This window comes from Tenrec ecaudatus, chromosome 13 (assembly GCF_050624435.1).
Source record: "Tenrec ecaudatus isolate mTenEca1 chromosome 13, mTenEca1.hap1, whole genome shotgun sequence".
In the NCBI taxonomy this organism is placed as follows: domain Eukaryota; kingdom Metazoa; phylum Chordata; class Mammalia; order Afrosoricida; family Tenrecidae; genus Tenrec; species Tenrec ecaudatus.
Genome location: NC_134542.1, coordinates 19,114,380 through 19,135,828, shown reverse-complemented (window position 1 = coordinate 19,135,828; position 21,449 = coordinate 19,114,380). Strand labels below are relative to the sequence as shown.

At 59.2% G+C, this 21,449-nt stretch overlaps 1 protein-coding gene and 1 long non-coding RNA gene across 5 annotated transcripts in view; one reads left to right on the top strand and one right to left on the bottom strand.

Annotated features, from left to right (window-relative positions):
- LOC142424659 (uncharacterized) lies at positions 1–8,054 on the bottom strand. The gene is made up of 3 exons (XR_012779381.1): positions 7,930–8,054; positions 1,604–2,173; positions 1–445 (listed from the first exon to the last, which is right to left on the bottom strand). It is a non-coding gene; the product is annotated as an uncharacterized LOC142424659 (long non-coding RNA).
- SPEG (striated muscle enriched protein kinase) overlaps positions 7,127–21,449 on the top strand; it is a 51,723-nt gene continuing 37,400 nt past the window's right edge. For 2 of the 4 annotated variants that reach the window (XM_075530028.1, XM_075530033.1), the window contains exons 1-8: positions 7,127–7,262; positions 8,264–8,306; positions 9,244–9,273; positions 9,761–9,850; positions 9,934–10,270; positions 13,386–14,665; positions 17,230–17,373; positions 17,674–17,856. In XM_075530028.1, the coding sequence (XP_075386143.1) occupies positions 7,230–7,262; positions 8,264–8,306; positions 9,244–9,273; positions 9,761–9,850; positions 9,934–10,270; positions 13,386–14,665; positions 17,230–17,373; positions 17,674–17,856 (2,140 nt within the window). In that variant the 5' untranslated portion in view covers positions 7,127–7,229. The remainder of the gene's footprint in view (positions 7,263–8,263; positions 8,307–9,243; positions 9,274–9,760; positions 9,851–9,933; positions 10,271–13,385; positions 14,666–17,229; positions 17,374–17,673; positions 17,857–21,449) is intronic. The other 2 variants (XM_075530029.1, XM_075530030.1) reach the window with 2 other exon arrangements.

Sequence of the window (21,449 nt, the reverse complement as noted above, 5' to 3'; positions counted from 1 at the left end):
TTATGGGAGTAGAAAGCCTGTCTTTCTCCTGGAGATAATATGATAGAGTTCATTTGCCGCACAAGCCCTCTGTCAAGCGTTGGGACAGCAGGGTGGACTAAGGCGAGGCCGAGCCAAACCATGGAGGTTCTAATCGCTTCATAGGCAGCGGAAAGTGGGGCAGTGGGTAAGGAAGGCCGAAGGAAGAGCCAATACATTTGGATGATGGTGCTGGCGAAGACGTGCCACGGACTGCCAGGAGGACAGACAAATTGATCTTGGACGAAGTACAGCCAGAATGCTCCTTAGAGGCCCAGATGGTGAGGCTTTGTCTCACGTACTTTGGACCTGTTGTCAGGAGAGCAAGGTCCCTGGCGAAGGACATCATGCTTGGTAAAGTAGCAAGGCCATGGAAAAGAGGCAGGTCCTCGACAAGATGGATGGATGCGGTGGCTGCTACCACGGGCTGAAACATAAGACCAATTCTGAGCATGGCGCAGGGCCAGGGAGCGTTCTGTTTTGTTGTCGGGGGTTGGGTGGGGGTGTTGTGAGTCAGAACCAACTCACCAGGACCCCAAACGACAATAACCACGACAGCAACAGGACAGAGTAAAACCACCACTGTGGGTTTCTGAGACGGACTTTTTACAGAAGTAGAAGGTCTCATCTTTCTTCCATGGAGTGGCTGGTGGTTTCAAACTGCAGCCAAATTCATAACCACACCGCCACCAATGGCTCCTAATCTAAGGACTGGACATGGCTAACTGAAGAGAATTCGAATAGAGGGAGAGAGACTGGGGAAGGGAAGGGCTGAGAAGGAGGGTGGTGGCCATGTTTTGTTTAGAGATGAGAAGGATTGCGGAGATGGCTGCTCACAGTTCTGTCCAGGAGAGGACGCCGAGGCCCAGGAGAGGGAGGCCTGCTTATGACACGCCGCCAGTGATGGCTGACCCAAACTCAGAACCCAGTCCTCCCGCTGTGGACCCTGGGGGACTTGGGCTGCTGCAGAGGTTAGAGAGGAAAGTAGGGAGGGGAGCTGTCCAGTATGGGGAGCAATTCGTACAAGAGGACCCTGGGTCTGATCTTTCTGATCCTCTTGGGGAGAGGGGCTGGGGTGGGGATCTAGCAGGGCAGCTTCCTCAGCTCCTCCATCATGTGGGGTCACGGTCAACAGAGCTCTTTTCTGGCTAGGCACCCTGGTCAAGGCCAGGGGGGACAGTTCCAGGCTGAGCTGCCCTGCTGGAACCCTGGGCCTGTAGGCTGGACTTGGGTTCATGGTCCAGCAGGAGGCCTCTGATTTGGACCACCTGTGATGAGTGGGGGGAACCTCCGCATGAGAATTTAGCCTCCAAGTGAACTCTGTGCCCCAAGAACAGCCTTGATATTATTAATGGATAATAACTCTTGATCGTAACTTTAAATAATAGTAATAATAGCTACTGTCTGCAATGTGGCGGGCAATTTAGAGCTAGCGGCTATCATTTGACGTGTCATTCATGTCCCACAGTAACTCTGGTGACCCTGGGGCTCAGGGAGATTAAGTGGCCTGCCTTGGTTGTACAAAGGGTCCCTCGGTGGCACAAATGCTCAACTTTTAGCCCAAAGGCTGACAGTTCAAACCCACCTGGAGGTGCCTTGGAAGACAGGCCTGGAGATCTGCTTCTGAGAGGTCACAGCCTTGACAATCCTGTGCAGCCGTTCTGCTCTGCGCACCTGGGGCCTCCATGAGTTGGAATTGACCCCATGACAACTCCCAGCAGTGCAGCAGGGGTAGAGATAGAAGGTGGTGGAGTGGAGACAGGATGTTGGTCTATCTCGCCACCCTACTTGGCCTGCTTCTCCACCACACCCCTCCCACGTGCTCTGGGAAAGGGAGGGGCTTCCTTTTGGTGATGTTGCCCTCACCACCGCCCCTAGCAGCAGGTCCTGGCCAGGGCAGCCAGAGAAGCAGCTCAGCACCGTTCCGTTACGCGTGGAAAACTTGCTGGTTGGAAGGAATAGGAGGAGCACCCGAGGAAGCCAGCAGGACCTGGCTGACCAGGGAAGGAGGACATTTCCTGGCCGACACAGCTCTATGGCTCCGCAGCCCGGGGTGATGTAAAGGTGGCTGGAACTCCGGAGGCCTGAGACGTTAGCTCGAGGATGGAGGGATACTGACGTGTCCTGGGAGGCTGAGCCAAAGGAATCTGGTGGGCTGCAGTTTGGAGAGCATAGGGAGGGGGGAACAGGGTGGAATCCTGTGAGTTGTAGAAACAGGCGGAGTGGGGGTCATGGGGGGGAGAAGGGAGGTACAGAGGCATGACACTTTCCAACTCTTTGACAACCATACCGTGCTTCCTTTTACCCGATCACATGCAATCTGGAGCTCTGGTGGTGCAGTGGGTCAAGCATGGCTCTGTTAATGGAAAAGTCAGTGGTCTGAACTCACCAGCTGCTCCTTGGGTGAAAGACAAGGCTGTCTGCTCCCGTAGAGATTGACAATCTCAGAAACGCCGTGGAGCAGTTCCGTACCGCAGGGTTGCCATGAGTCAGAATCGCTTTGACGGCAGTGATTGAACTTGAAATTTTACCACATGTAATCACTTAACCTCCTAGGACCCGCATTATTGTATGACCATTCAATATGTTAGGCATTGGGCTGCAATCCACAAAGGCAGCAGTTCAAAACCACCAGCCGCTCCGAGGGGCAAAGACAGGGGCTTTCTTCTCATAAACAGTCACAGTCTTGGAAACCCACAGAAGGGTTGCTGAGTCGGCCTCGACTGGTGATGGCAGCGAGTTTGGTTTAGGGTTTATACATGTTTGGAAACAGGGGCTCAAAGATGCCACATGGTTAGTGAGGTCCCAGAACCAACACTGGGTCCGTGTTGTCTCTGCTGGGCAGAAATAGCTTGGGGGAGAGGCAGTCAGAACCGATCTTAACTGCCTCGTCCCCATCAGATTCCTCCACCACAACTGGGGTGGGGAAGACTCGGGTGTCCATCACTGAGGTCAAAGGTCAGAGGCTAATCCTGGAAATTTAGAGGTAGGCCTGGAGGGATAGCTTAGAGATCCAAGCCAAACCCACTGCCATTGAGTCGCCTCGGACCTCCGGTGACCCCAGGCACCGCAGAAGGAAACACTGCAAGGCCCTGTGCCATCCTCACCATTGTTCCGATGTCTGAGCCCCTTGTTCCAGCCTCTGTGTCCCTCCATCTCGCTGAGGGTGTCCGAGGCTTGCTAAATCTTTATGGTAGCAGACAGCTTCATCTCTCTGTTTCGTTTTGAAACATTTTATTGGAGGCTCGTACAACTCATCACAATCCATACATCCTTATGTCAGCCAGCTTCATTTCTTAACCCCCCACCCCACCCCACCCTCCATTGGCTAAAAAAACAAAAGCAAAACCTCTTTCTGACAGATTCTGCGATGACTCACAATGACCCTGTAGGACAGACTAGAGCTGTCCCTGTGAGCTTCCAAGGCTAGAACTGCTCACAGGAGCAGACAGCCCCATCTTTCTCCCGCCAAGCACCCGGTTTGAACTACAGACCTTGCAGACAGCAGCCCACTGCATAACCATCCTGGTCAGCTCCATTCATCTGGCCCTCTCCCTCCCATGCCCAGACCCAGACCCCTTTCAAAATAAATAAATAAATAAACAAACAAACAGCGGAAGAAGCGGTAGCTGGGATGACATCTCTTCATTGCCCTCAGGGTCTTCCACCAGGGCTACTAGGCTGGTGGGGTTGAATGTTGTTTCTTTGTGGTTAGTAGCCCAACGTTTAGCAGACGGGACTTCTCAGGTTGGAGCTAGAATCCGTTTCATAAGAGGGAGGTCGGAGGCCACAGCAGGACCTGTGCTGAGGAGCACTCTGTGTCTGTCACCTTTTCACCCAGAGCCTGACTGTTTGATGAACCACTAGGAAGAAACTAGGAGGGAGTTGGGGATGGGTATGGGAAAGCGAGGAGGAGGGCCATCATAGGAGCAGTGAAGACCCCAGCAAGGGAGGCGAGAGGGGAACAGAGAGGCCCCAACAACAGGACACTCTTGCCTGGAGCTGCGCAGACCCTTCCAGGAAGACCCTGAGGGCTATGAAGAGATGTCATCCCAGCTACTGCTTCTTCAGCTGTTTGTTTATTTATTTTGAAAGGGGTCTGGGTCTGGGCATGGGAGGGAGAGGGCCAGATGAATGGAGCTGACCACGATGGTTTCCTCCCTGCTCTCCCCACCGCTGCCATCCTCGACATCCCACACCTGACACACCTTCCCATGTTTATTCAGCGCCTACAGAATGCCTGCCAGTGTTCTGGGGGCAGAGACAGCAGGAGGGGTTGGGTGGAAGGAGAACAAAAGGAACAGACTCCCCTCTCTGGCCCCGGAGAGTCCATCCTAGGGAGGGGAGGCAGATGGTGTGCCAGAGACAGACTGGGTCGTTAGGAACATAGAAAGGAGCCCTGGTGGCACAGTGGTTAAGCGCTTGGCTGCTAACCAAAGGGTCAGAGGTGAACCCCATTCAGAGACGCGAAGGAGAGAAGACCTGGAAGCCGGTCCCCGTACTGACGGCAGCCTTGGAAACCCCAGGGGCCGGTTCTACTTTGTCTTCTGGGGTCGCTCTGAGTCAGACTCCACTGGGCAGCATGGTCAGTGAAGGCAGCACCTGAGCAAGGGCAGGAAGAGAGGAGGCAAAGGGGAGGCAGGGGAATAGTGGGTGGGTCTGTGTGGGGCTTCAGGTAAGTGTGGAATTTGGGGTTTTCTGCGGGTGAAAGGAAATGCTGACGGTGCAGAAAGTGACAAGGCTGGTTTAGAACAGCAGTAGGGGCATAGCTCTTCACCCACAGGGGAAAGTAGGGGGAGCCTGGGAGGGGGTGACCCGTGCAGGCCCAGGGCAGGAACACAGACTCCTGCGGCCCCTCCTGGGCCCAGCTGTCCCGTCAGTCACGCCTGCTGCCCATTGGTTATTTTTGCGACGGAATGTGCCAGCCCCTTGGATTCTCCTGGGGAACAGGGGCTCAAGTTACCCCTTCTCCCCACTCGGCTCCCCCATCTGTGATGGGCGTGTTTGGTGGTGGGTGGGGAAAGGGCCTGTGGGTCGTCTGGCTGGAACTGGTGTGGACACCCACGGATACTCTCTCAGTGCACGTCCCGTGTTATGCGTCTGAGTGTGTGGTGTGTGTTTCAGGAAGGCTTTGATCATCACTGTTAGGTGCCATTGAGTCTGTTTTGAGTCGAAGCAATGCGACGTGCAGCTGAACAAGACACTGCCCGGCCCTGCGCCAGCCTCGCGACGGCTACTGTTTGAACTTGGTTTTTGTAGTCGTGCGCCATGCCTTCTTGTGGAGGGCCTTCCTCTTTTATCTTGACCCCCCCTGCTTTACCGAGCACAGTGTCCTTCTCCAGGGACTGGTCCCTTCTGATAACATGTCCTGAGTACATGAGATCCAGTTTTGCCATCCTTCCTTCTAAAGGAGCATTCTGGCTGTCCTTCCAAGACAAAATTTGTTCCTTCCTCTGGAAGTTCACGGAATGTTCAATCTTCCTAGCCAGCACCAGGATCCAAAGGTATCCATTCTTTAGGGGGTGGGGGGGGGTCCTTCCTTACTCATCATCTAGTTTTTGTGTGTCTATGAGGCGACTGAAGCCAGCATGGATTGGGTACAACATGACATCTTGGATAGCTTTGTTCTTTAACACCTTAACGAAGTCTTTGGCAGCGGATTCACCCAATGCAATACATCATTTGATTTCTTGACCACTGCTTCCCTCGGGGGCACCAACTCGGGTAGTGTCAGGTGCCAAGAAGGTACTGGAAAGCCAGAGAGGGGCCGTTGCCAGCAACTGAACTGGAACATATTCACCCTAACCACTGTGCAGGAGAAACAGAAAGGCCAAGGCTTTGAAGAAGTCAGGGAGACCCACTGGCCAATCAGCATGTGAGACATGATGGTCCAGGGTTGGCTGGCTCCCCAGTTACTGTGTGGGCAAGTCCGCTCACTATGCCTCAGTCTCCCTCCAGCTTAGGAGGATTAACTGAGTCGATTCCTATGAACTGTGCAGCCGAATGCTTGGTACACACCAAGTACGAAATGAAAACCCAAGCTCCCTGCCTTCAAGGTGATGCCAACTCATAGCAACCCTAAGCAATGCCACGCGTGTTAGTAATGTTGACAGTAGTGACCTTCCAGAAACCAGGATCGACAGGGCCTGCGCATGCTGGGATGGGAATGCAGGGCAGGGCAGCCCTGGGAGTCACAGAACCTGTGTGACGCCACTTCTCTGTCACATGGTGGGTTTGGGGAAGCTTTTGGAGTTACTGTGAATGACGTGACATGTCTAAAAACACTCACAGCAGCCACCCCTGTGAGTTTCTGAGACTGAGACTCTAAATTCGTTGCGGGAGCAGAAAGCTCATCTTTCTGGGGTAGAACAGCTGGTGGTTTAGAACTGCTCACCTTGCAGACTGCAGCCCAACCTGTGACCGCTATACCACCAGGGCGTCTCATGATTGTATAGAGGGAGTAGATCTGTGTGTGTGAGCATGTTCGTGGGGTGGTGTGGAAGAGCACAAACAAGCTCAGAGCATGTGGGGGGAATGAGTGTGTGTGTGTGTGTGTGTGTGTGTGTGTGTACACTTGATCTAGCAGGGCCCTGGTCTGGGGTCCTGCCAACACAGCACCTCTGAGCACCTAGAACCGGTGCCTAACCTAGGCACCCTCACCCCCCCCCCCCCCTCCTAGCGCTGTGCCCTGCGGCGGCGGCTGCCTGGCAGTGCTTGTGCGCGCATGTTTCTGGAATGAGCAAGTGGGAATGCTGCTGACCTTCGGGAGAGGTCCCGCGGGACAGGGGCGGGGGTGGTGAGGAGGCTGCGCTGGGCTGTCAATGACAGAGTGGTCCGGACTCGGGGCCACTGCACCCTCTTCTGTGCCTCAGTTTCCCTGCGTGCCCCGGCCCAGGATGCAGAGTGGGGGGGTGGAGCTCTCTGAGTAGGAAGGTGTGCGAGGGCGCGGGGTGCAGTTAAACTGCGCCCCCTGGGGACGCGGAAGGGTGCAGGAAAGCAAGGGGCGGCAGGTGGGGTGCAGCAGGCGGGGGAGGGGCGGGCCCTGGGTGCCGCCGCCGCCGCCTCCCCCGCCCCGCTCCGCGGCCCGAGCTCCCGCCGCCACCGGCGCCTCCCGCCCGCCCGCCGCTCCGGCGCCCCCGGCCCCGCCTCCGACTCCGCCCGCCCCCGCGTCCCCTCCGCTCCCGGCCGCCGGCCCGCTCCCCTCCCCCGCCATGAAGAAGCTGTGGGTGAAGAAGCGTTTCCAGGTGAGGCTCCGGGGGCGGGCGGCGCCGGGAGGGGCCGGGAGGGCCGGCGCCGGGTGGTGGTGGGGGGAGGGCGGTCATCCGCTGGACTCGGGCAGGGGGCGCGGGGAGCTGTGCTGGCCCCACCCCAGTTCCAGCCCCAGCGAGTAGCGGGCCGTTGCGACGTGGGGGGGGGGGCGGGGGACGCTCGCTGCGTCCCAGGCTCTAAGGCCCTGCAACCCCCCACCCACCGGCTCCAGGATAGCCACCCCCCACACACCCTGCAGTCTCCACGACCACCAGAGAGGCCCTTTCTGCAGCCCTTGGCGTGACTGCCCACTTGCTACTTGCCCACCGTGTCATTCCTCGCCTCTGTCAGAGCCTGGCTCAGAGCTGTCTCCCCACTCCCTGCCCAGCTGGCCCCAGCCCCCCACTCTGGGGCCTTCCATCTTCCCAAGCTCCTGGAGGCAACACACAGGAATCTGTGCCGAAGCTCAGGAAATTCCCCACGCCCGGCCTGTCCTCCTCCGACCCAGGCCTCCTTCCTGCATTCCTGAGGCTCTGTGCCCCCCATCCCCATCACCCTGTCCCTGCTTTCCTCTTGGCTATCTCCCCACCTCAGGAAACAGGGTCCTTTGGCTGTGTCTCCTAGTCACCCGCCATCCTACCCCCATCCCGGCTTCCGGACTACCTGGTCTCTGTCCTCCATCAGAGGGTGTAGCCCTGTCCTGGCCCCGGGAGCCTCCGTCCACTGTCCACAGAATCCCTTGCTCTCCGGGCTTTCCTTGGCCTGTGCTTCCTGAGAGCCAGACTGAGGCGCCTGCAGACTCTAAGGAGGGCTGGCTGGGGTGGGAGACTGGGGCCATTGCCCACAGGGATACTAGTGCCTCAGAAACCCCCCTCCCCCACTCCAGGAGGAGTTCTGCTTGATGTAGCAAGTGTGGTCAGGAGGTACCCGCTGCCAGGTGTCAGGATGGCGGGAAGGAGCCTCCCCTCACCAACTCTTTCTGGTGTTTCTCTTTCAGAAAACCGGCCACTCCCGCCGGGCCTTCGGCCGACTCACCCATGGTGCGTGGAGCTTGGCTGCCCTTTGCTAATAGTCCATGCCCACTGCACCTCTTGGTCCCTGCCCCACCCTGATGAGGCATCATGGCCCTGAAGATAGCCCATGAGATGTGGGACCCCTGCCCTCACATACACAATCTCCTACCCAGGCCCTAAGCAAGCCCTGCAGTCCAGAAGGGACTACATCGTGGGCCAGGCCCCAAGACAAGTCCCAGCCCAACAGGCCTGGACTCACCGTCCTCCATGTGAGGGGCTAAGTGGGAGGTGGGGAGCTCACTGACTTGCTTTGGCTCCCATTCATCATGGCACCCATAGGGAAACTGAGGCACAGAACTGCACGGACTCTGGGAAAGTGAGAAATGCAGGCGGAGAACTTTGCTCTTAGCCAGAAAATGCATCTGGCTTGTTTGAGGACCAGGAGGGCCCTCAGAGGTGCCTGTCACCTCGTGAGGCAGGTTGGGGAGGGGTGGGGGGTTGCTTTGCAAGGAGTCAGAGTGCAATGTAAATATAGGAATAGTGGGTGGGCATGACCCCTCATGGTAGGGCTGGTGGCTATAGTTGGGCTGGCTGGTGTAGGAGAGAGAGAGAGAGAGAGAGAGTGTGTGTGTGTGTTCACACATGTGTACATGTGACATTAGCGCAGGGTGTGGGGACATGGGAGCACTGGGGTGTGCCAAGGGAGCCAGGATTACTGGGGCAGTTGGACTAACTAGGCAAGGCACACGGGCTCCCCAGTGCTAGGCACAGGGGGACCTGCAGTCAGGGAGAGAAGGAGCGACACCTGCCCACACAAAGTGTCCCCACCTCACACCCCACCCCCATAGGGCACCTCTGGGCACTGGGCCCCCTCCGTCCTGCCTGCCCACCGGGCCCTACCCCCACAAACGCTCTGATAACAGTCTGTCCCTGTCTTTCTCCCGCTGCTCCTATGGAAGCGAAGTTTTCCGCTCCTGCAGAAAGCAAAGTTACGGTAGGAAACTTACTTCTGCCCTGACCCTCCACTCCCCTCTCCCCGCCGGCCTGGCCTGCCTCACCCTGCCTCAGCTGCACCCTGAATCTTCCAGCTGGGCTGGGGTTGAGGACAGGCTGGCCCTGCGGCTAGTCGAGTGCCCTGACAATGCGTCTCTAAGGTGACTCAGCGTGCGTGTAGGGCCTTGGAACCTAGGAATTTGTTCTTTGCGGGCCACACGGAAGCTTACTGGGGAGCAAAGGGGATGGGAGGAGACCCTGGCAGTCCATTTAGTGGTTGGGAAAGGGACAGGAGCCTCGAAGGCCACAAGAAGGTGGGGGTGGGGTGGGGTGACTAGGGGTCCAGAGATGGAGGCAGGGCCCTGGTGTGGCACCCAGGATGCCAGGGGGCATGGGCACCTACACTGGAGCCCGCAGTGGGGGTGAGGGAGGAAGAACTTGTATCAGAGGAAGGAGGGCCCAGCCCACACAGACCCCTTCTTCTCCAGACTCGGAGACGGGTGAGGATGACATCAGCGATGTACAGGGGACCCAGCGCCTGGAGCTTCGGGATGATGGGGCCTTCAGCACCCCAACGGGTGAGCTCCCCAGGGCATTCAACTGACAGACTGCTGGGCTTCCCACAAGAGGGGCCACAGACTCACAGTGCTGCTCTCCCTAGGGGGCTCCGATACTCTGGTGGGCACCTCCCTGGACACACCCCCGACCTCCGTGACAGGCACCTCCGAGGAGCAAGTGAGCTGGTGGGGCAGCGGGCAGACGGTCCTGGAGCAGGAAGCGGGCAGCGGGGGTGGCACCTGCCGTCTCCAGGGCAGCCCAAGGCAAGCACAGGCAGCCGGGGCCGGGCCACGGCACCTGGGGGTGGAGCCGCTGGTGCGGGCATCTCGAGCTAATCTGGTGGGCGCAAGCTGGGGGTCAGAGGATAGCCTTTCGGTGGCCAGTGACCTGTATGGCAGTGCATTCAGTCTGTACAGAGGACGGGCGCTCTCAATCCACGTGTAAGTAACAGCCTCGCTCTGGCCTGCACTGTCCTGCCTCACCATTGTGCCCTGCACTGCCCCTGATCGCTCCATTGGCCCGCACCCATCTGCCCTGCACTGCCGGGACCCCCATGTGCTTTCCCCTGTGCGCTCTTCACCCCCCCTGCTGCCACCCATCTTCCCACGCTGCTGCTCCTGTCCTGTCACCACCCACACATTTCCTCCACTCCCACCTGTCCTGGCTCCCCATGCCATGGCCCCTCTGTCCGGGACCCCTCTGTCCTTCTGCCTCCTCTAGGCGCTCCACTTCCCCAGGGGCCCTCTCCTGCCTCACCCATTCAGGCTCCAGTTGTCCCCAGGATTCCCCCCCCCCTTCGGGGCCCCCTCCGTGCCTGCTGTCTCAGCAGCTGCTGCTTTTTCATCTCTCTGCACATTCCTGTTCCCTTGTGGGCCTTTTTCGGGGAGAAACGGAACCTTTCCGCACGGCAGCTCCCGGGAGAGCAGGAGGGCCACCCGGAGAGACAAGCCAGAGAAGCGAGTGAGGTGGTCAGAGGGCAGATGGGGGCCGGCTGGCTGGGGAGCAGGAGCAGGGGGTGGGGGGCAGAAGGCTGGGGACTCAGCGACAGGGGTTGGAGATGAGGGGGAAGCGGGGAGAGGTAGAGGGCTTGGTGAAGATGAAGGCAGGGCCAGTGAAGCCCAGTGGGAAATTCCCACAAGTGGGGTTGAGGGTTGGCCTGGCAGGGGTGGGGCAGAGTGGACTGTTGGGGTGAAGCCATTTTTGGAGGTTCAGGGGCTGGCAGATCACAGAAGGGTGTGCTTTAGCAGAGGAGGGAGTGGTGATCAAAGAATTGGGGGTATTTGGGGAGCTGGGAGGGGGGCATGGGTGTGATGGCATGATGGGCATGGGTGTGTGGGAGGTACCATCAGAGAGAAGAAAGAAGGGGTCCACCATGTGTGTGTGTGTGTGTGTGTGTGTGTGTGTGTGTATCGGGGGCACTGTTTTGAGGGTGGATGGAGTGACAGAGGATGGGTGGTAGGAGAGGTCCAGGCAGGGAAAGTGCCCCCCCCCCCTTGTGCATTACCCAGGCGCCCCTGTGCCCCGGACTTGCCTTTCCCTTCTCTGCCTTTTTCTACCAGGCCCCAGCCAGAGCCTGGAGTTGCTATGGCAACTTTCAAGGAACCCATTTCCTTAGTGATGTCTGTGGTACAGAGGCTGGCCTGGAGCTGAGCTGCCGCTGGCAGTGGTGAAGGCGGCAAGAGGCCTCCTAGACCGTCCCCAATTTCTCTCCATGCATCACCCCATTCCTGCCCCTCCCCAAAGCAGTCGTTGCCTCCCACAGATAACTGGCCCCGGCTCTGCTTCTTTCCTCCGGTGTCTGTGTTGCTACTGACCCAGCCAGCCAGAGGTGGTATGAGGGAGGGGCTGCCCCAGGGAGGGGAAAACATCATCAGACCTGGCAAATGTAGAACTTCTGCCCAGGCTGTGCCCCCATTCTTCCTCCCTCTTTGCCCCCCCCCAAAACCCAGACATTTGGGAGGGAACAAAGAGGGCTTAGGAATCAGACTTCCTGGGTTTGAATCCTAGCACTTACCATTACTGTGCCTCCTTGGTAAATCACTTAATCTCTTTAAGCCTTAATCTGCATCTGAAAATGGGATCATGGCAGTTCCTAGCTCAAAAGACTGTTGTGAGGCTTTCATGGCACACCTGTAGACACCATGTATATGCCTGGCACATGCCTGAGCCATTCCTCAAGTGTATAGTAAGCAAGCTCTAACAGGCTGAGCCCTGCTGGTGTTACACATTGGGCTGTGAACCTCATGGTCAGCAGTTCAAAACCATCAGGTGCTGCATGGGGAGAAAGATGAGGCTTTCTACTCCCAGAATATGTTAAGAGTGTTGGATACCCACAGGGGCAGCTCTACCCTGCCCTGTAAGGTCATTATGAGTCGGAGAATACACGCAGTGTCAGTGAGTTTTTTGAGTTAATGGGTATGATGTTAATAGCTTCCAGATTCCTTTTCTTACGAATCTTTATGTTTGCTCTGCTTCTCTGGGACTCAGACAGGGAAAACTGAGAGCTAACTTTTGAGCATCAAAATAGGTGAGAGGAGTCCTCCCCTTCCAGGCCCTACTCCGGCCCCTTCCAAGTTTCTGGCAAACCCCTTGGTGTGGGCTGGGGTGAGGGGACTTCCTTGTTTTTCAGGGAGGTTGCCAAGGACTCGGGGACCTTTCTCAGGGGCAGGGCAAGGTCAAAGACCTAGTCTGGTGATAGATGGACGACAGCCCAAAGTATCCACTACCATCAAGTCAGGGAAGATGGGGCAGAATTGTCCTGTGGGTGGTGGGTGTCCAAACTGTGAATCTGCCTGGAAGCAGCCTGCTCCCTCTACCTCCTGGGGAGCCAAGCACTTAACCGCTGGCCATCACCATGGCTCCTTCCCTAGATTGACTGTGGGGGGTGGGGAAACCGGGTGTCCTAGAGCCCTTAACCCAGAGATCCCAGCAGCCACCATGGGTCCTCCCATGATGCAGGTGAGGGTGGTGGGGCTAGCCCAGGGCTCCAAGTCAGTGCTAGGCATTCACAGCCACCTGGCACTGCTCCCTGAAGGCTGAGCCTGCTGGGCTGCTTCGGTTGCTGCTCTTCTAGGGGGCCACGGGGAGGGCAAGACATGTGTTCTCTGAGGATAAGCAGGGTTGTGGGGTCAACTGGGGCAGGAATGAGTGGGTGGCTGCATTACAGAGAGGGTCCCTCCCCATCCCATGCTTCCCTCTGCACTTCATCCTTTGGGTCCAAACCCCATTCCTTCCTCTAGCTCATGCTGAATTCTGGTCCCGCTATTTCCCAGCTTCAGGGCCTGGGGGAGGGGGCTGGCCTGAGCGCCTAGGGCTGCGTCGTCTGTGCCTGGGCCCACACTAGCCCCATCTTCTGCAGCCAGAGCCTCCAGCCCCTCTCTCCCCCAGCCCCTGCTCTGGCCGTGCTCTCCTGGAGGGTGCCGGGGGGCGGGGCAGGAGGACCTGGCCCCTGTCACTCCCAAGCCTGCCCAGCATGCCCACCGCTCAGTTCCTGTCACGAGCCAAGGGTCTGGGAGGAGAGACCCCCTAAGTCTTCACCCCTGGTCTTGGTTCCAGCAGCGTCCCTCCGAGCGGATTGCACAGGGAAGAGCCGGACCCCCAGCCGCAGCCGGCCAGCGAAGCCCTGCGCCGCCCAACCCTACCACCTCCCTCCAAGTCCGCGCTGCTCCCCCCGCCTTCCCCTCGGGTGGGAAAGCGGCCCCCGCCGGGACAGAGCGCCCAGCCCTCAGCGCGCCCCACGTCGCCCCATCGGCGCCCTCAGGAGCCCGTGCTGCCCGAGGACGCCACCGCAGAGGAGAAGCGCGGAAGAAAGGCCAGGTCGTCGGGGCCCTCGCTGGCGGGCACGTCGGAGTCCCGACCTCAGACGCCCCTGAGCGAGGCCTCGGGCCGCCTGTCGGCGCTGGGCCGCTCGCCCAGGCTGGTGCGCGCCGGCTCCCGCATCCTGGACAAGCTGCAGTTCTTCGAGGAGCGCCGGCGCAGCCTGGAGCGCAGCGACTCGCCGCCGGCGCCGCTGCGGCCCTGGGTGCCCCTGAGGAAGGCCCGCTCGCTGGAGCAGCCCAAGTCCGCGGGCGGCGCGCCGTGGGGCAGCCCCGGCGCCTCGCAGGAGGAGCTGCGGGCGCCGGCGGGCAGCGTGGCCGAGCGGCGCCGCCTGTTCCAGCAGAAGGCCGCCTCGCTGGACGAGCGCTCGCGACAGCGCAGCCCGGCCTCCGACCTCGAGCTGCGCTTTGCGCAGGAGCTGGGCCGCATCCGCCGCTCGGCCTCGCGGGAGGAGCTGGTGCGCTCGCACGAGTCCCTGCGCGCCACGCTGCAGCGCGCCCCGTCCCCGCGCGAGCCCGGCGAGCCCCCGCTCTTCTCCCAGCCCTCCACGCCTAAGAGCCCCGCCGCCGCCCCGCCGCCCCCCGCCAGGGTCGCGGGCAGGCCGGAGGACGAGTCAGCGAGGCCGCGGAGCCGCGGGCCCAGGACGGAGCCGGGGGAAGGGCCGCAGCAGGAGGTGAGGCGCCGGGAGCAGTTCCCACTGACCCGTGGCAGAGCTATCCAGGAGTGTCGGAGCCCCGTGCCCCCCGCGGCCGCGGAACCCGCCGAGCCCAGGACGAAAACGCCCGCAGGTCGGAAGCGAGAGCCCCCAGCCCAGGCGGTGCGTTTCCTGCCCTGGGCCACGCCGGGCCCGGAGGGCGCTGCGGGAGCACAGACCTTGGAGAAGAACAGGGCGGGGCCGGAGGCGGAGAAGAGGTTGCGCAGAGGGCCGGAGGAGGACGGGCCCTGGGGGGCTTGGGACCGCCGAGGGGCCCGCAGCCATGGCAAAGGTCGCCGGCCACGGCCCACCTCGCCCGAACTCGGTAAGGCCCTCCCTGCAGACCAGGGGAGAGGGCGCAGTTTATTGGACCGGGGCTGGACCCCAAGGGAAGGGTTATCTCAGAACCTCCTGCTGGCCAGGCAGCTGGGTGTATGGGTTGATGGAGGCGTGCTGGAGCTGAGGTGTGTGCCAAGGCTGCACCATAGGTGCTGGCCTGGCCCAGTGGCCTGCTAGGCAGGTGGGCCAAGTTTCAAATGAGGGGGACGCCCAGGTGGGAATTCAAGGAGTCTCTTCTCAGCCCCACTGCTCTGTGGGACAGGGAATACTAGCTAATCTCCATAAAGTACACTTAGGTCCCTGTTAGAGGCAAGCTGAGACCAGCCAACTCTGTCCTGTGATCTCCTTGCCCACCCGACCCCTGGCCCGCCATGTTCTAGGCCAGGAAGATCTCTGGCCTCCTTCCTCTCTCCCATCCTGTGGCCCTGCATCTCTGAGCGGACTGGTACGTCACGCCGGCTTCCCACAGGCAATGCCCCAAAGCCAGGATGTCTTCACCCCTTGCCAACTCCGGCTCTTGAACATTCCGCATGGGGCCCACCTTCTTGAGAGACAGAGGACGCCAGTCCTGATAGGGCCTCTCTGCCTGCTGCTCCCTCCGCTAGATCACTGCCCATGGCTCCTGACACCCTCTCTGAATCACTTCCATTGCACCCACCTGTGTCTTCATGGAAATTATCTTCTCTCACTGAAATATTAGTGCTCCAAAATGTCTAGCGAAGATCAGGCCCCTGACCATTGTCCTACTGTTGTTGGTAGGTACTGTCAAGTCCGTTCTGATTCATAGTGAACCAGGGTCCAACAGAACCAAATACTGCGCGGTGCTGGGCCTTTCATCACCATGAAAGCAGCTGGTTCACCCGCTGCTTCCCCACAGTGTCCTGGCAGAAGGATGGGTCAGCACTGGGAAGCAATGGCCGTTTGCTCATCCGGGCGGAAGGCAAGAGGCACACCCTGCTGCTCCGGGAGAGCACATTGTCTGTTGGAGTCCGTGGTGATAGCCACAGTGCCCATGCATCTCAGTGAGGGTCTTCCTTGTCTTCGCTGACTCTCCACTTTTCCAAGTATGATGTCCCTTTCCAGGGACTGGTCTCTCCTGATAACACGTCCAACGTACACGAGCCTACATCTCCACATTCTCACTTTCTTTCTTTTTTTCTCTCTTCACCTTCTCACTTTCAAGGAGCGTTTGGCCACACCTCTTTCAATAGAGTGGTTCGTTCCTCTAGTTGCCCACAGCACATCCTCAGGCTCTTGACAGCGCCACCATGCGGATGCACCAAGTGCTCCCCAATGCACCTTGTACAATGTCTACAGCTTAGGTCAGGTGCACCTTCGACTTCAAAGTGACTTCTCAGCTCTCTGACACTTCAAAGAGAGCTTTTGCAGCAGACCTTGCTGCTCAAAGCCATTATTGGTTATATACCAGGCGTTCTGAGAACCAGGCACCCGGGAGGGTTCTTATCCACAAACTGCATTCCAGCTTTGCAAGCTTGTGGCTGCTACTAGCTCCATTAAACAAAACAGAGGTTGGCAGGGAGGATTGGATTGAGTTTGTGCCCGGCTAGAAGTGGCAGGAGTTGGATTTTTGCTGCCACTTGCTAAGCGTGCCAGCCTCTTTTAACCGTGTCCGTTGGCAAGTACCAGCAAGCCTGGACAGTGGTGTGTTAGGTTCTTCCTATAAGTCAGGCCTGTCTTATTGCCGTTCGTCTTCCCGGTGATCCTCCCTGCCGATGCCAAGCATTCCTGTGAAAGGGACAGAGGGAATCGAAGCGGGTCTCTGTAAGGCCTCACAGGGCACTGTGTGACCCCCACTCCCCCATCCTCTCTGATTCCAGTGGTACCTTGCCACGTCACAAATGGAACAGTTCCCCACATGCTGTCCCGTAACACCTGTATTAGTGCTTAAGTCTCGGGCCGCTATCAGCTCATCCTCCTGTCTTTGCCTTTTCTCTCAGATCATAAACGTTTGTGACCCTCAACGTGTCTTGCAGGGGCGGGCGGGGGGAACAACCCCAACCCTTGCCGTCTAGTCGATCCCCACTCTCAGAAACCATGGAGGACAGAGTAGAACTAACTGCCTCATAGAGTGTTCGAGTCTGTAAATCTTTATGGAAGCAGACTGCCCCCATCATTCTCCCACAAAACAGCTGGTGGATTCGAACCTCTGACCTGGTTAGAGCCGAGTGCTTTAAGGACTGTGCCACCGGGGCCCTGTTTGTGCCTTGCACAGGGCCTGGTATGTCTGCGTGGTGATGGACTTCTATTCAGAAGTATACCACGCAGCCCCTGCCTTTCTCTCAAAGTGACATTTGAGCTATGGCTGGAGTCGAGGCGCAGCTGAGCTAATATGGCGGGGGTCACAGCCACCCTGCCCTGTGGAAGAGCCCTGCTCTGCCCTCAGGAGAGAGCCCCTCTTTCCCCACCCTGGCCTTCAGGAAGCCCTACTCTTTGGATGTGACTCTCTAGGAGGAGTGGTGGGTGGGCTGCCACTGCCTCTCCACAAGGCCCATGTCCCACGGCTTACCCTGCGACTGGTGTCTTGGGCAGAGTCTTCGGACGACTCCTACGTGTCGGCCGGAGAAGAGCCCCTGGAGGCGCCTGTGTTTGAGATCCCCCTGCAGAACGTGGCGGTAGCCCCAGGGGAAGACGTGCTGCTCAAGTGTATTATCACAGCCAACCCCCTGCCCCAAGGTGAGCTCCAGGGCTGGGCCAGGTTGAGGTCAAGTGCGGGGTGCGGGGTGCGCTGGTTGGTTTTCCCAGCATCCTCTCGGACAGGGAGGAGAGTTTGTTCTGTACTTGGGGGCTGGCCTGACTCGTGTGTGTGTGTGTCTGAGTGTGTGTGTGTCTGAGTGTGTGTGTGCGTGGACTTGATTTCCCTAGGGTGGGAAGCACAGTGCCCTGGGTTCTTGTGGGACACGTGTGGATGGGAGATCGTCCCCAGCAGGCCCCCGTGGGCCAAGGCCAGCTGGTTCACCCGCCGCTTCCCCACAGTGTCCTGGCAGAAGGATGGGTCAGCACTGGGAAGCAATGGCCGCCTGCTCATCCGGGCAGAAGGCGAGAGGCACACCCTGCTGCTCCGGGAGACCCGGGAGGCTGACGCCGGGAGCTACGCGGCCATCGCCACCAACGAGCTGGGCACGGCCAGCTGTGCAGCCGCCCTGGCTGTGAGACCTGGTAGGGAGCCCGTCACCCTTGGGCAGAGTGGGGAGTGGTGGGCAGGTAGCATCCAGGTGGGGCTGAGACTGAAGCCTGGGCACAGCTTCCTTTCCTCGGCCTCCAGCCGCTCAGTCGGTCTGCAGTCTGCCCTGAGGTCAGGCCTCGGGTGAAGGCATTAAAATGACCTCGGTACAGGGCCGAGGCAGACAGCAGGCAGGCCAACTCCTGAAGTCAGTGAGGTTGGCCATTGATTGACATCTTCTCAAGGCGCTTCTGTGACAATCCTGTGGGCAGAACAAGTTCTCCTTGAGCCTCCGCTCACAGGACTTCCTGGTCACCGGGCGCCTCCTGGGAGCATTTCTGCTCGCTCGAGGTCCAGCCCACCCAGGGAAGAGAGGTGCTCCCATCACCCCCTGGGACTGACTTGCCGTGAGGAGGGCTTGGTGGAGAGCAGCTCTCGGGAGATGGCGTGGCCGCGGCTGCCTTGCTTTCTATTTTTACATGTGCCCTCGCCTGGTGTCTGACGGCTTCCTTTGGGTGTGTGCCCAGCCTCTTCCTGGATCGGGACAGATTGGACCCGTATCCGTGGACATGGCCAGTTTGACGCAGGCAGGCTGCTGGACTCTGGACTGTGGTGTGAGGGCCCAGGGGGCCAAAGACAGACTCATCCCTCAGGGCTGTCCCAGTTGGGTGACCAAGGCCACATCAGAGGACCATGCTGGGCAGGGGAATCATGGTGGAGCAGTGCTCGGGGGGCTCAGGGAGGGGCCACCTCAAGGAATTGGTGAACTGAGGCTTCTCTGGTCCCCAGGAGGCTGGGACTTAGTCTGGCAGGGGAGGAACAGGGACTTAGATTGACAGGGGAGGGGCAGGACAAGATGCTCTGTCTCGTCCTCACGCTCAGCACCGCAGGGGACAAGAATACTTCCAAGAATCTCAATTCCATCGCAAGGGGGCATTCTCTGTGGTGTCAGGTCTGAACCCCAGTCCTATGTGGACTCCTTTGGATGGCCCCCTCGGGGGTTTGAGGGACAGCAGGCTTGCCCGGGACTCGTCCCCTCTCCTTATCCTCAACCCTGAGCCAAGCCGGCGCTGAATCATACGGGTCCCTCCTGTGCATGCCTCCATCCTTCCATCACCTCGGGGATCTGGCCTCTGACTCATTTCCCTGCACTCCTTGGGGACCCAGGCCTGGCTCTAGGACTCTAGTCCATACCTGGCTAGGGCTGAGAGTCAGCAGTGGGGTGGAGGGGGTGGAGGTGGGTGTAGGGAGTGCCCCTGTGCTGGCTGGCACAAGGCCATTTGAGAGCCTTTTAAGGTCGGGAAGGAGGCCTGGGACGAAGCAGCTGTCAGCGCTTGCCTGGGAGTTCTGCGTTTGCCTGGAGCCACTGCTGCTGCTGCCGCCACTGCTGTGCAGTTTGTAAAACAGGGATAATTATACCGTCCTCACGGCTGAAGGCGAACGTGTGAACCACGCTTTATGAACCGCGAAGCCGTAGACAAATGTTGGTTGTTAACGTTATTAAGAGGTGATGCTTTTCCTTCTCTGCTCTCTTCAGACTCGCTGCTCTTTGGGGATGCCACCCCTGCCCTGGCAAGGCCCCAACCCCCAGTCCCTCTGTAATTCCCAGCCACCTTGTCCCCTGCCCTTCCCGCATCTCTGTGCCTCATCCACCCAGGGAAGCAAGGCAGGCAGGCAGGCTGCGGGGCATTAGTCAGCTGTGCCAGGCATTGCAGCTACCACGCAGCCCCCGTAAGCCAGGCCAGCTAGCCTGAGGGGCAGGCACACGGGGCCAGGCTCAGCCTCGGTGGCTGAGTTTCTTACCCTACAAGGCACTGTTTGGTCCAGAGCAGCTGGATGGGGGCCCACGGACCCGTAGAGCAGTGAGGATGGGTGGAGCCAGTGGGTGGCACAAACATTAGGGGAAGGAGGGCTCCCGGGCTAGGGGAGGTGTCTGGCAGTAAGGCTGTGGGTGGGTGGGGAGAAAGTCGAGGGAGGGAGTGTGTGGTGTCATGTGGAATAGGCCCCTCAGGAAGCCACTTCTCTTGCTTCTCACTGTCTCCTTGCCCACCCCACCCCCAAGTACCATGGTAACAAGGGCTGGCTGCCCAGCGCCCTCTTGGGGTGCCACCCGATCAGAATGAGCCTGCTTTTCAGAGCCACTGTGCTTCATGCATTGTAGGGAACCATGGAAACCAGGGACTGAGAACTAGGGGAAGTGGCTACGGTTGAGGAGGGGAGTGTTGGAGGGCGTGTCTGTCTGTGTGGGCAGGGTCTGAGCCTCACCAACTTCCCAGGTCCCACTTCAGTCCCTCCCAACCCTCCTGAGCGAGGCCCACAGGGTGTGTGGACGGGTGGGTGGGTAGAGAGAGCGAGATGTGCTAATGGCAGTTAGGTGTGCTGGTGCTGCCTGTATCCATCAGCCTGGCTTATCGAGTGCCTCCCCACACCCCCGGGTGTCAGGTGCCTCATTGCTCTACACAGCTCTCCTGTTGGGAGAGTGCCAGCGACTTGCCCCAAACCACGGAGTCCCTTCCCTCCTTGGAACCGCATCACCCCCCGCAGAGTTCCCCGGGAGGGGTATGCACTCCCACTTCACAGATGGGAAAACAGAGAGAGAGAGAGATGGAACTCTGGCAAGGTCAGCAGTATCTGTGATCTCTCTGGGACGGTTAGGAGCCTCACGTGAGTTAGGCAGCAGGTGTGTCCACACCGGAGGTGGATGGGCCCTGGCGGGGCTGGAAGATCAGCCTGTCCTGGGTGTGGGGGTTACTGAAGGTGACCCAGGGCCAGGCCTGTGGTGGCATCCTCATCACAGGCCTTCAAGGCAGGCTCTGTTGTCACGACCGAGTTGCAGACCAGGAAGGAGGCCCTGGTGGAGCAGACAGTTAAGCACTTGTCCACTAGCTGAAAGGTTGGCAGTTCGGGCCTGCCCAGAGGTGCCTGGGGAGGCGGGCCTAGCAACTATCTTCTGGACAGCCCCAGGGAGCAGGTCCACTTTGCACACGAGGGGTCGCCAGGAGTCAGAATCAACTCAGTGGCCATGACGGCGACCACTGAGACAGGGAAACGGCCTTGGGCAGCTTGGGTTCTTTGTCTGATCCAGGGATCGGCGCTCTGGCTGACACGCGGTTTGTGACTGCTTCACCCGTGCACGGTGGCTCTGAAGTAAAATGGAAACAGTTTCAAAGGATGCGATTCAGATCATGGGGGTCTCGTTTGTTTGGAAGCATACGTGGGTGGCTCTTGGATTATTGTTAAGCCGTGGTGAGGGACAGGATTGGCTCTTGTGTCTCAACAGCCAGCCTCCCCTGGCCTAGAGCAGCCCCAAGCCCTAGAAGGCCCTGGGATGGCGGCAGTGTGCTCGGCCGGTGTACACTGTTCCAGATGTGGCCGCCAGCACCTTGGCATCTGTGACATGTGGCCAAGGAGACTGAACTTCACTGTGGGGATTGGGCTCTGTAAGAGTCTCGGGTGGCCTGGGGCCACCCTGCGGGATGCCTGAATACTGAGCCTCTAGACAGAGCCTGACGCAGCTGGAGACCTGCCGGGGAGCCCTGGCGCGGGGGCTCCGGAGCCAGTGCTGCTGACTGTTGCACTGGGTGGACTC